Source organism: Numenius arquata, chromosome 18, assembly GCF_964106895.1.
Source record: "Numenius arquata chromosome 18, bNumArq3.hap1.1, whole genome shotgun sequence".
Lineage (NCBI taxonomy): Eukaryota > Metazoa > Chordata > Aves > Charadriiformes > Scolopacidae > Numenius > Numenius arquata.
In genome coordinates this window covers 8,078,266-8,091,086 of record NC_133593.1, presented here as the reverse complement: position 1 = coordinate 8,091,086, position 12,821 = coordinate 8,078,266, and the positions used below count along the sequence as shown (strand labels likewise).

At 49.8% G+C, this 12,821-nt stretch overlaps 1 protein-coding gene across 1 annotated transcript; it reads left to right on the top strand.

Annotated features, from left to right (window-relative positions):
* Positions 1 to 7,275: 7,275 nt before the first annotated feature.
* TMIGD1 (transmembrane and immunoglobulin domain containing 1) lies at positions 7,276 to 10,742 on the top strand. The gene is made up of 5 exons (XM_074160820.1): positions 7,276 to 7,370; positions 8,393 to 8,671; positions 9,160 to 9,438; positions 10,335 to 10,438; positions 10,710 to 10,742. The coding sequence occupies exons 1-5, from the start codon at positions 7,292 to 7,294 to the stop codon at positions 10,740 to 10,742; spliced, it is 774 nt and encodes a 257-aa protein (XP_074016921.1). The 5' UTR covers positions 7,276 to 7,291.
* The last annotated feature ends 2,079 nt before the right edge of the window (positions 10,743 to 12,821 follow it).

The window sequence follows — 12,821 nt, the reverse complement described above, 5'->3', positions numbered from 1 at the left end:
GACCAGCACACGGCGATGCTCCCCGTACCTCAGAGGGGTGTCATAACACGCTGTTGTAGCAGAATCCCCTCCGAAAAGATAAATCATAGAATCACAGAATGGATTAAATTGGAAGGGACCTTAAGGGTCATCGAGTTCCAACCCCCTGCCCTGGGCAGGGACACCTCCCATCGGACCAAGTTGCTCCAAGCCCCATCCAGCCTGGCCTTGAACCCCTCCAGGGATGGGGCAGCCACAGCTTCTCTGGGCAACCTGGGCCAGTGCCTCACCACCCTCAGATTAAATAATTTCTTCCTAATATCTAATCTAAATCTACCCTCATCCAGTTTGAATCCATTACCCCTCATTCTACCACTACATGCCCTCATAAAAGTCCCTCTCCAGTTTTCCTGTCAGCCCCCTTCAGACACTGGAAGGGGCTGTAAGGCCTCCCCAGAACCTTCTCTTCTCCAGGCTGAACAACTTCAGCTCTCTCAGCCTGTCTTCTTAGGAGAGGTGCTCCAACCCTCTGAGCATCTTCCTGGCCTCCTCTGGACCCGCTCCAACAGGTCCATGCCCTTCTTGTCCTGAGAAAGCCTAAAAAGAATAGAATAGAAGGGAAGGGAAGGGAAGGGAAGGGAAGGGAAGGGAAGGGAAGGGAAGGGAAGGGAAGGGAAGGGAAGGGAAGGGAAGGGAAGGGAAGGGAAGGGAAGGGAAGGGAAGGGAAGGGAAGGGAGGAAAGGGAGGAAAGGGAAAGGAGAGGAGAGGAGAGGAGAGGAGAGGAGAGGAGAGGAGAGGAGAGGAGAGGAGAGGAGAGGAGAGGAGAGGAGAGGAGAGGAGAGGAGAGGAGAGGAGAGGAGAGGAAAGGAGAGGAAAGGAGAGGAAAGGAAAGGAAAGGAAAGGAAAGGAAAGGAAAGGAAAGGAAAGGAAAGGAAAGGAAAGGAAAGGAAAGGAAAGGAAAGGAAAGGAAAGGAAAGGAAATATAATAAAGCCTAAACACAAACGTGGCTGGACGTGGAAGGAGCGGGGTTGCCTCTTGCCTTGGCACAGTGACAAGCTGCAGTTCATGGGGGACAAAGTGCCGCTGCTGGTGCCTGTCTTCCTGGAGGGAAGCACATGTGGCCTGTCCTGACTGCACTACCAGCTCAGACCAGAACTCCAGGGGATTAAAGACATTTTAACACCCTTTGATATTTTGTATTGCCCGTTGCCGTATGGTGAGCTGCTGCAGAACTGGGTGTCTGAGAAGATATATAAATAGTACTTCGGGGTTTTCTCCATTCAGATCTTTCCTAATTCCTTCTCTGAAGCAGGCGAGGAATAACAAGCCAAACAGCTTACTCTGCAAAATGCATTGCAGCCCATAAAACATTGAAAGCAGCCATCTCCGACAGCAGGTCATGTCGATTCCTGTTTAACTTTTCAGTAGTATCTCATGTAGACATCTGCTTCCCAGCTCTGGCATTTCCTGTTGGAGACACACACTCCGAGTCTAGCACATAAAACTCATTTTCAGGGGAACCGTCAGTGGTATGACTCCTTCCTCCCGCTGCATTCCAGGATTCTCTGCGTGAGAGATCAGATGATGCAAAGTTTTGTGTAAGCCAAGCATGATACAGCATCAAAAGGGCCCCAAGGAAGAGGAGCGTAAGTTGGCTTCTCTTTCTTGGGGCTCATCTGCGCTGCGCAGTCATTAGGAGAGGGACAAGCAGGGAACAGGGATTATCCATCAAAAAGTTGCCCCAGATCTAATTAAACTGGAAAAGCCAAAAGACCTTGGCCGTCAGGACGTTCTTAAACCAAAAGGGAGAAGGAACTTCAAGAGGGAATATGGCTGTCTCAGAAGTGATCACCGTAATACAGGTTTAAGCCCTCAGTCTACAGATAAATTGCTCTGGATTTACACAGAGTAACTGAGCTCATTTCCCTTTTTAGCTGATAAAAGCCCAGTTGTCTGGAATTTCAACAAACCAATTGTGAAAGCAGCATGTGGCAGAAGACTGATGACTCAACCACTCCTTTTCTCAGCAGCCAGTAACAACAAAACCTTCTCATTTCCTTGGGACAACCTAAGAGAGCTCTGTCTTCCCAATCCCTAGGTCAACAAGACTGCAGATTAGGGACCGACCTGCAAGAAGCCTCCTCCTCAGCTCTGCCCTGTGCTCCTGCTTCAGTCCAGCACTTGAGAAGGTGGTTCTTCAGGGGCTGTAGCTTTTGCCTTAAGAACCCCTCTGCAGTGGTTCTCGGCACAGAGGAGGAGTGAGGTTTCCTCCTGAAAATTGGGCAGCAAATGTTTCCCCGTGAACTGGAAAGATGGAGCAGCTCCGTCTTTGCAGATTCCTCGCACAAGGAGCGAGGGATGATGCCACAGCAGGGAAGTTAAAACTGCTAATACTGTTTGGCAGCACTTCACAAGATCAAATCAGCACTTGGTTTTCCAGCAGAGCACTTCCAAGAAATCCCACTGGTGATGAAAGTTCCTAGGTAGACAAAAATATCCGAGGTCCAGGCTGGAGAGCAGCCTGCTCAGAATACAGACTTGAAAGAGAAGCAGATCTGGGAATACTGCTAGGGAATGTCCTGTACTGGCCATCAGAGAGCATCCAAATCAGGCAAGAAACAGGCACCCAACTTAGCACCATCCTCAGTCATTTCTGCTTCCCAGAGGAAACAAACCCCCCTGGAAGTCCAGCCCATCAGTGGCAGAGGCAGGTTTTCTGCCCAGAAAAAGAACTGAGTCATGGCAGATAATCTCCGCCGCGATATAGTCTGGCCCCGTGCCTGAGGCAGGAGACCGCCTTGAAAATTGGTTCCATCAGGTAGAAAATGGAGTTTCACGAGTGGATGATGCAAAGCAAAGATTAATAGCATTAATTCCCCTGAGCGCTGCTAGGTGTGAAAGCTGAAAGCTGCTAACCAGGACTCCCTAGATGGGAAACTACAAGGGACAATATTTAAGTGGAATTTCATACAGATAAGTCACTTTTATCTCCTGCAGGGGACCTATATTGCTAATTTAATGCCAAGTTCTTTTCACGTTTCCTTTTATTTGGGACCATATTTCTTAGAGCAGCTCTGAAAGAGGGGGACCTGTGCTGACTGCTGGTAACAGGCAGCTGTGCCTACCGCACGGCAGCAGTTTGGTGGGGCTTTTGTGCACAGTCCTAAGAGTTTCTACAGTCCCTGGCTGCTTTCTTCACCGCACAGGAAACATTAGCAAGTGCCTCAATGGTCTTAATTAAAGGTTAGACTTGCCCTCCTGGAACGTGGTTCCATTTCTTGCACTCACTTCTAAGAGGGAGACTTTAAAAGACCCAGGAGTGATTGTTTAAAGTGATGACTCTAGAGAGATTTTAGAGAGATGAGGTTCTCTAAGCCTAATTTGCTCACACTTCTGAAAGAGAAATATGAGTATAGCAATATCAGTAAAAGCCCGAGATGTGGTTCCCTGTTGCATCACTAGGAGCACAGACTCCACAGGGGACTTCCCACAATGCAGATGAAAAAGAAACATCTCAGAAATGCATCCTTCTCCTCCTCTTCCTCCTCTGAGCCCAAACATTTTGGCAGACCTGTCCACAAGTTCATGTCCATGTCCATTGCTGTAGCTTTCCGCAGGCTTGACTGTCTCTGAGCTTCTGCCCTGGTGATCACAGGGATCTCATCCTGCTTCCAGGGTTCCCAGAAGGTGAATTCCTCCCCCAGACACTCCCCTGCAGGGCCGGCAGCTCCCGTGGGTGGGTATCCAGTAGATGGCATCCACGTCCAACACTTGTGCTGGAGCTTCACCTTCCTGAGGGCTTCTCTTGTGCTTTATTTATCTCAGAGTCTGTTTCTTCATTAATGCCTACTTTTCATTCGAATGAAAGCAATTTATTTTAAAATATATTTATTTTAAAATATAAAAATATTCACCGATTTAGTGCTCTTTTCGCTATTCTTATTCCTTCCAAAGAATAAAAATCACCTATCATTCCTCTGGCATTCAGTGGGTGTGGGACCTTTTATAGAAGGACCATCAGAAAATAGAATTATTAATGAAATTATGCAAAAAATACTTGAGATCTGTCCATCTTAACAGTGGAAGATATTTGGGTATGGGCCAGGAGCCTCAGAAATCAGGGCACATCCCATCTCCATAATCTTAACACTTGGGGGAAAAATAGGTTTTGTGGGAGGGAACAGGAGCGCTGAGTAAGTTCAAGTCACGTTCTCTGACAGCCTCGCTTTCCAGCCCTGATATCTGGCAAGCGGAGGCAGTGGGTTTGGGTGTTACAGTCATTCTCCAACAATGGGAGTGTTGCAAAATACATAGCACCGCATATTAAAAAGGGATTAGGAGCAGGGAACCACAACGAGTAGGAAGACGGGAGCAGCCTCTGAGCAGAGCCTCGGGCGCTGTTGCAGAAACATGTTTTCTGGAGCGGGATTACAGCTGTGTTACAGGCATTGTTTTGCCCAACAAACCAACCCATAGATACGATCCCCGGCTTCCACACGTCTGTGCAGATCCTGCTATGCCCTGGACTCCCAGAGAACCTTCAGCCCTCGCAAGGCTGCTGAATATAAATCGAGTTCTTGTCTGAGGGTGAACACGCAGGGGATTACGCCTTGTACCCCCTGTCCCCGCAGGCACAGAGGATCACCACGCGGAACCCAAACTGTTGTCAAGTTTGGATTCGGAGACCCAGTGGAAAAGAAACTTCTGCCCAATCTCTATCATGTTCTAAATCTTCTCTTCTCAGGTTTCTAAGGCTTGGATTACACCCAGGAATGGAGTGGTGTATATTAATTAATTCCTTTTGGGGACTTTCAGTCTCATATTAAACAGAGCGGGTCTTATACTGGGTCTGTCAGTCCACTGTTGCCACCAGGATGACAAGCAGGAACTGGTGTGGTGGATTGCTCTGGCTCCAGCCCATGGTCTGTCTAATCCAGCCTTGCCAGTGCCTGATCCAAACTCCTCCAAGGAGAGGGCTGGATCATTTGCTGTGGAGAGTTATGCAGTATCTGCCCCACTGAAGAGGTTCCTCCCAGTCTGAGTCATTCCTGGCTGCTTTACCTTCTGGAACACGAGGTTTACGTCCGTCCTAAACGTAATGGAAAGGTGGATAACGCAACCCACAAAACCCTAGACCTCAGTAATTAGACACCCACAAGATAATTACGCCCTGTATAAAAAGAAAAGTGTAAAAAGTCCTTGCGAAAGTAATTCTTATCAGTTTGAAAATGCTGCCTTTCGGTGCCCGTGGCCAAGTAACACCTTGCTTTTCTCGTCTCTCTTCCTTCAGCAGATCTCAAAGCCCATTGCAAAACAGGATGCTGCCACTGCCTTCATTTAAAAAACGTAAACCTGATGAACCTGAGCTCACCTCACTGCCCGTCACACAGACCTGCTGCAAACCTGGGACAGAATTTTTCCCAGGTTCCACGTGCTGCTGTGCCTCGCATCACGACAAGCCCGCCACAGAACAGCCGTTATTTGACAGGCTTTTCTCTTACTCTCATTTCTAGACTAAAAAAAAAATACCCCAAAACTCCATGCTTTCACTCTTTACATCCTCCCTTACTCTAAACACCTCCTTCTTCTCCTGGAGTATCACTGCAGTGACCAGAGGGAGCCCAGACCTCCCCGTGCTCTCCTGCCTTTGGCTCACGTCTTGGCAGGAGCCCATGAGCCATTTCCCAGCCCGTTCCTTCCCCCTCCCTCCTCCATTTCAACCCAGCTTAATACCAAACCACAAAGATCACTTTACTCTTTGGAAAAGCATTTTGATTGAAGTTTGTACTGGACCGTAAGCCAAGATTTAGTCAAATGCTACAAGGGCAGGACATAAAACTTCCTAAAAATGGTGGAAGAAGCTAAATTTATTTCTTAAAATTTCTTAAACTGAGTTGGAAGGTAAAAAGTGAGTTAAAGGCTGGACACTAATTTCTAAAACAGCAGTTTTCTAGAAGGCAGGGTGAGTGCTGTCTCTTTAAGGGACTTTAGTACACATATAATTTTTTAACTGAACACAGAAAAAAGTTACATTAAGAAACACTCAGAGGTGACCCATGTTTGCAACAGCCCCGCAAATAAATAGTGCTGTGTGCTCCGGTGCTCTCTGCGCGCAGCCAGCCACAGAGCAGGAGCCCTGGCTGCCCACCTCCGTGCCACTGAGCTGGGCCACCACGTCTGCGGGTGACAGAAATGCCGAGGACATGTCCCAGCCTCCTCCTGCTCGTGAAATGCACTTTATGGCTCTGTGGAGCCAGTTCCTGACGAGGGACGTGCCCTTTGTCTGCAGGGACACTGACGATGGTGAGAACAAGTTCCGGAGGTTGCGAGGATCCCATCCTTTGCAACCACGTCACCGTCTCCCTGTTGAGGTATAAGCAGGCGATTTCAGACACTGTTTTCCCCGTAGCCAAGTGCTTTAGCAGACAAGCAGCCCGTGCACCCAGATGTCCCAGCAGTTGGGGAACTCTCGCTCTACGTCGGGGGGTGCTCCGGGCTGAGCAGCCTGGGGACACACACCGGTGAGCAGTGTCTCTGCTCTCTCCTCTGCCAACGTGCAGTTCAAAGTCTGAATCGGTCAATTTTCTCATTTTTCAGTCAAAGGAGGACATGGCGACAGAGCTTTGAGTGGGAAAGGGGCAAATCGGGGTCTACTCCTGCTCTAGGATAATTTAGGATAAACTTCCTATGGCTTGAAACAGTGTTGCGGACACCCAGAAAGCTGAGAGGGAAAAGGTATTATTTTTGGCTGAAGGTCTTTATGGCTGGTGCAGGAACTCTGTCATTAGTTACTCATTGCCTCAACAAGTCTCATAAAACAGAAAGCCCAGCAAATACTTTTCTTCAGTATTCTGGGAGCTCAGAAATCCAGGGATTGAACGAGGCCTTGAACCCATTTTATGGACTCACTTCTTACTGAGCTACCATAAAATATTAAAATTCAGACCTTATAAATAAGGAAGGGAAAGAACTGTACATTTCTTAGCAGAAACGGCCTCTCCAGAGACTCTTCCCAAGGTAAGTCGGGTGTTACACGACCCAGAGACGGGTTCCCCTGACAGATGGGTGATTGGAGACAACGAGTTCCTGCAACTGAGATTAGAGACATAAAACCCCTTGATTCTGCTCTGAACCGGAAAAGGTCCTGCAACAAACCGACTTAAGTTTATTCCCTGGCGACCCTGCCCCTGTCTGTAAGGGCTCTCCCCAGGGTGGCTGATGGCAGCAAGTAATTAACCCCCTGCGAGCTCCGAGACGAGGCAGCGACGCTGTGACCCTCTCTCCAACAGACGCCAGCTGGGCTCCTCAGAGATGGCACCGAGACGCAGCCTCGCCGTCCCCTGCGAAGTAACTGTCCTTGCTGTTTGCCTTTTGGCATGTGTAGCCACAGGTAAGCAACCGAAAAAAATCCGTGGTGGCTTTGTCCATCATGCCGACATGTGAAACTGTCTGGGGCTGGGCAGTGCCCAGGGTTATGTGCCACACCAGCATCCCAGCTTCCAGGTGGTCTGGAGGTCAATCCAGGGGACTGTCTGAAAACTGGCCTCTGATTTTGAGAGGAGCAGGGAAGGGAATGGGGAAACTTCAGCATTTTCCAACATTACCACAGCAGCTGCACAAGGATGAAGGTGTTTTCCCACAGAGGGACAACAAAGAGGCCACCGTTTTCAAACCTGCTCCAAGAAGTGAAAATTGTGGTAGCTTTGGCCACCTGGAAGCAGCAGGGAAGAGACAGGGAGCTTCAGATTTTTTTATATTCACAGGACTATAGTGCCTTTATATTCTGAGCTATATTTTTACTTCACTAATCTATGACACAGGCTACAGTAGCGAGTTTCAGCCCATCACCAAATATTTATTTCCCACACTGGTTCTTTGTTTAGTATGTCCTGAGGTTTGTACATTAGACAAACTGCAACTCTTCAACAGCCAGGCTCAGGCTGAGGGGCTACAGCTGAGGGGCTGATTAACTACTTTATACTCTTAAGTGCATTCAGCTCCAACCAAAAAACAGTGTATCAAACCCCGAGCACAACACCGGAGGGCACAGGTATGCTGCAGGGGTGATTTGCAGCAGGAGGGTGAGCGAGATTGGTGGGATGGGGATGATCTTTCGCTCTGTGTGTTCCATGGTCACTGCTGGTTTTCAGCCATTTTGTTATTCCAGGTCAGGGCTTTGGTGTTCTTGCAGTCATTTGCAAAAGCCTGACTTTGATTTTAAATAACCGTGGAGGGAGCTTTGTGATGAAGACAACTTCTTGTCTCAAAAGCTAAAGTCCCAGCTGCTAGACTGAAGCCTGACACTCTCAGTCCCTCCTCCAAGGTGGAGGGCCTGGAGAAGCTATCTGGGCAGCTTTTGTGGGAAGGGTACAGCTTGGGATGCTTAGTGCCCTCGTCCTCCTTCTTGTGCAGGTTTGGAACTGTCTGTAAATAACCACGTTGCTGACTTCTCCCTGTCTACAATGCCCGGCCCTTCCGTCTCCCTCTCCTGCCTGGTACAGAACAGCAGCCAGGATGAGGAGCTGCTCTGGTACCGAGGAGATGGGCAAGTGGATCTGAAAGACGGGAACAAAGTGAACATCAGTCACATCTGCGTATCCCCAGTCACTGAGTCCGACAACGGAGTCGCCTTCTCGTGCAGGCTGGCGCGGGACAAGTCCGTCCAGGTGTCCGTGACCCTGGATGTCCAATGTGAGTTGCAGTGCTGGATGTCTGTGTGGAATGGCTGGGGAGGGAGGAAATCATGGGCTGAGCACCTGGGTGTCCGGGTGCGAGCTGAAGGCAGGGTGTTTTGCACCCTCGTACGCTGCCTTCACCAAGAAAAAATGCATTTAGGAGGAGATAACTCGCATGATAAGCCACTCCCTCTCCACGGTGGTGCTTATGGCCTGATCTAATGCCTCTTTTATGGGGAGTGGATGGGCCCTTAAGTAAGATGTTGTGGACACGTCCCTGCATCCACCTAGGATACAAGTCAGGGAGAGGAGTCACGGGAGTGACTGTCTCTGCCACTGATTGCCCTGTTGGTTTCCAGGGATCATTAAAGGCTGCACAACCGTGATGTGTTACACCACTGAACGTGGTGCACAAAGGACGTGTAAAGAGAACTCACTTTGTGTTAAATGGCGAGCAGTGAGCAGCGTTATTAACGAGCTGTTGAACTGTGTTACTGTGAACAGTTCCTCCCCAGCTGACTGGAGAAGAGTCCCTCCACATTGAAGAAGCGAAAGACGTCACTATGTCCTGCAACGCCAAATCCAACCCTCAAGCCCAAACAGCTTGGTATAAGAACAATGACCTCTTGACCCTAGAGCAAGACCGTTACCAGCTGTACCAGACCAGCGAGGTTGTTCAGCTCACTATCACAGAAGTACAGAAGTCTGACAACGGCACCTACACCTGCGTGGTGACATCTTCTCTGGGAGAGGGGAGAAAGGATTTCCACCTGATCGTTGAAGGTAACAAGGCTGCTGCCAAACAATAAGCTTTACAAATAACTCCCCGTTCTCTTTTATACTTATAGCAATCCATTTATATTAAGAAGTGTAAGTGGAATGTGGTAAATTCCCTGCTTTAACTTCTGAGGGCACAGCAACAGCAAGGAGCTCTCCTTGCACCCGTGCCTGGGACCACAGCACCAGGAAGGGCCTTTCCTGCTCTACCTGTTATTCAAAGGCATTTGGCAAGTGTGACTTGAGGCGTGCATCATCCCATGGTCTCACTTCCCATGCTGACAGGGCACATCCAAGTGTGGTTTAAAGCACCTTAGGTCTTACTTGAAGCTCCTTACTCTGACCATAGCATTCTGTCATGCCAAAAGAGCTGCTTAAGGCAAGAGAGAGTAGTTGTCCTCCAGAAGTGACTACAACAGCAAGCGACTGCAAGTCACACAAGACTACAAGTCACAGAAGTGACTACAAGTGGACAACAGGGAGGTGGGGGCCTTGCAGGGGCTGGATGCTCAGGTCTTGGGCAGGTGACACAAAATGAGGTGACCCACCAGGCACCCATTTCCCACCCACTGTGCGGGCCCCTCGCATTTCTGCACTCTCAGGGAGGAAAACATCATTACCTTTGTCAGTGATACGGCTGGACATCCTTATTCTCACACGTAGGAGTGCCTTGGGGATCTTCAGCGACTGACGCTCCAATCCTTCCTTCAGTCCACTAAAATACAGGCTTGGCCCCCTCCTTTCCAGGGGATTAATCCACACAGTCGGTCTGCGGACAGCAGAGAGAGCACCAGTGACAGCCATGGGAAAAGAAATATGTCTTTCTGCAATTCTTTGAAATGTTCTGTTTTATATGACTGTACCAATCCATCACATATTCAACCTCCTCTCCCTTTTGACAGATAAAAAACCTATTTTTCCCAAGGAGGCCGTTATTGCTGCTGCTGTGGTGGTTACACTCACGGTGCTTTTTGGAATTGTGGCTCGAAAAGATAAAATTTTTAAGGTATGGAAAGTTCTAGTTTCTTAGGAAAAAAACCAATACTGTTTTGCTGCAATGTCCTGGGTTTTTCTAACCTTTTCTACGCTACTTCGTAGTGTTGCTTTCCCCTGTTAGAGAACTGCTATGCACTACCTTCTGCTTTAGCATTACCAGTAGATAAATCAAATATTAGATAGCTTAAGGTGGAGGGTATTATGCACTCACAAGGTATTAGTAAAAATATCCCTATGGCCAGGAAATACAAAAGATAACAAGACTGTTTCTTTATTTTCAGTGCTTCAAAAAACCGAGTGAAACAGCGCTGTAAGTACTTGACTGCTGATTCATGCTGCTTCCAAACGAACCCCCTTATTTAAGCCTCGGCAGAACCTGGGAAACCAAAGAGCACTCAGTACACCCCAGCTCCAACACTGAGTTACCCCGCACTTCCTCTCCCAATGGGGAGGTCCCATTGGGCAGAGATGTACAGGAACACGCAGGACAGACACAGATCCCACCCCAGACATGGCTCCTGCCCTTGCCCTGGCCATCCCAGGGTCCTGGCAGTGGGGAACAAACATAATGGCGTGTCCCCAGCCTGCTGCAAGTTTTCTGGAGCTGAATGCGGCCCAGGTGAATTCAACTCACTTGTTTTTTCCATAATAGGTCATTTTTCATTTCTTCTTTTCATTTTGCTGCAGGTAAAGACCACAAGGTTCCTGTTCATACCCAGAAAACATCATTTCCAGTAGTGGAACACAAGCCCTTGTGTGAGATGATGAGATAAAGCACTGAAACAAGTGTTTTGGGTCAAGTTTATATGGTCTTTTCAAAATATAAGGGGTTCCTTGCATCATTCGTTCTAACCTAAATCTCAGAGCACCACCACGTGGGGTGGGCTGCCTGAGCTGTTGCCGGATCTTGCCCTCCATCCTTATTGCTAAAAAGTACGTACAGGCAGTCAGCCATGCGGGTTGTCGATTGCTCCATAGAGGAATCCACAGCGAGTTGCCACAGGTTGTGATGTTGATGTAGAAATAAAGTGAGGTGTTGAGCTGGCAGCAGCTTTCTTGGCCCTGTCCTATTGTGCCATTCGACAGTGTGTTAGGGGTGGTGGCCACCCAACTGGCCACCCACCATTCCTGGTAATCCTATGGGCATCTTGGCTTCTCTTGGCCCAGCGAAAGCTTCCTGGTGTTTAGCACTGCCGCTGCACCTCCCATCTCCCTGGGCTGAGAGCTGCATCAATAATCCACAGTGGAAATTTCAACGTGAATGATACGATGAGGGATAAGGGTTTTAAACTGAAAAAAAAGAGGAGATTTAGATTAGATATTTAGAAAAACTTCTTTACGGTGAGGGTGGTGAGATGCTGTCCCAGGTTGCCCAGAGAAGCTGTGGCTGCCCCATCCCTGGAGGGGTTCAAGGCCAGGCCAGATGGTGCTTTGAGCAACCTGGTCTGGTGGGAGGTCTCCCTGCCCAGGGCAGGGGGTGGCACTGGGAGATCTTTAAGGTCCCTTCCAACCCAAAGCATTCTATGGTGGGAAATGGCGTTTTTCCTCCCCAAGCCCTGCCGGGAAGCGCTGGAAAGGGCTGAAAGCGAGCGGAAGACCCCAGGAGCGGGGCCGAGTGTCCCCGCTCTCCCCGGAGCCGGCTGCCGGCCGCACTCACTTGTTGCGGCGCATCCATGCGATGAGGGCTTGCACCTCGGGGACGGGCTCCAGGTTGGGGTCGGCCTTCAGGGTCTTTAAGGTCCCTTCTAACCCAAACCATTCTATGAATGCTCCAGCACCGCAATGGCAGATCTCTATCCCTCCCCCCAACAAATATGCCACTCAGGCATTTTTTTCTCAAGGTCCTGGCAAGCTCTTAAGGCCCCATCGCGTCCCGGAAGGGTACATTACTAATAATGTCAATAAACACCCAGTGCTGTAAATCAATTTGCGTCCGCCATGCCCAGAGACTCTCCTGGGCGCAGCAGGGCCGTTGCCCAACAGGAAGGCTCCACAGCGCGGCCTTGACTGACGCTCCCCAGGGCTCAGGGAGGGCCGGCACCGGGCGACGTCGGTGCCAACTCACGTTCCCAGCTGCCCGGCCTCGACACCGCCAGCAGCAGAGGCTGGTTCCGTGCCCTCCCGTTAAATGTAATGCCGGGAGCGACATGGCAGGATGGGGATGTTCCCAATGGTGCCTGAGGTGCAGCGGCCCTGAGGGAACACGGCTGCCCGGAGCGGGCACTGCGGCTCTTTGGGGCTGGGGAGGCCGCCGGGCACTACCGCCGAACGTTCTGGAAACGGGGCGTGAGGGGATGGAGCCCCCGCCCGGCCCCCGCCGCAACGGCGGCAATCTTGACCCTCGCGGCGCGCCGTCCGCCTCCCGCCCCCCCCCTCCCCCGCCCCGTGTGGGC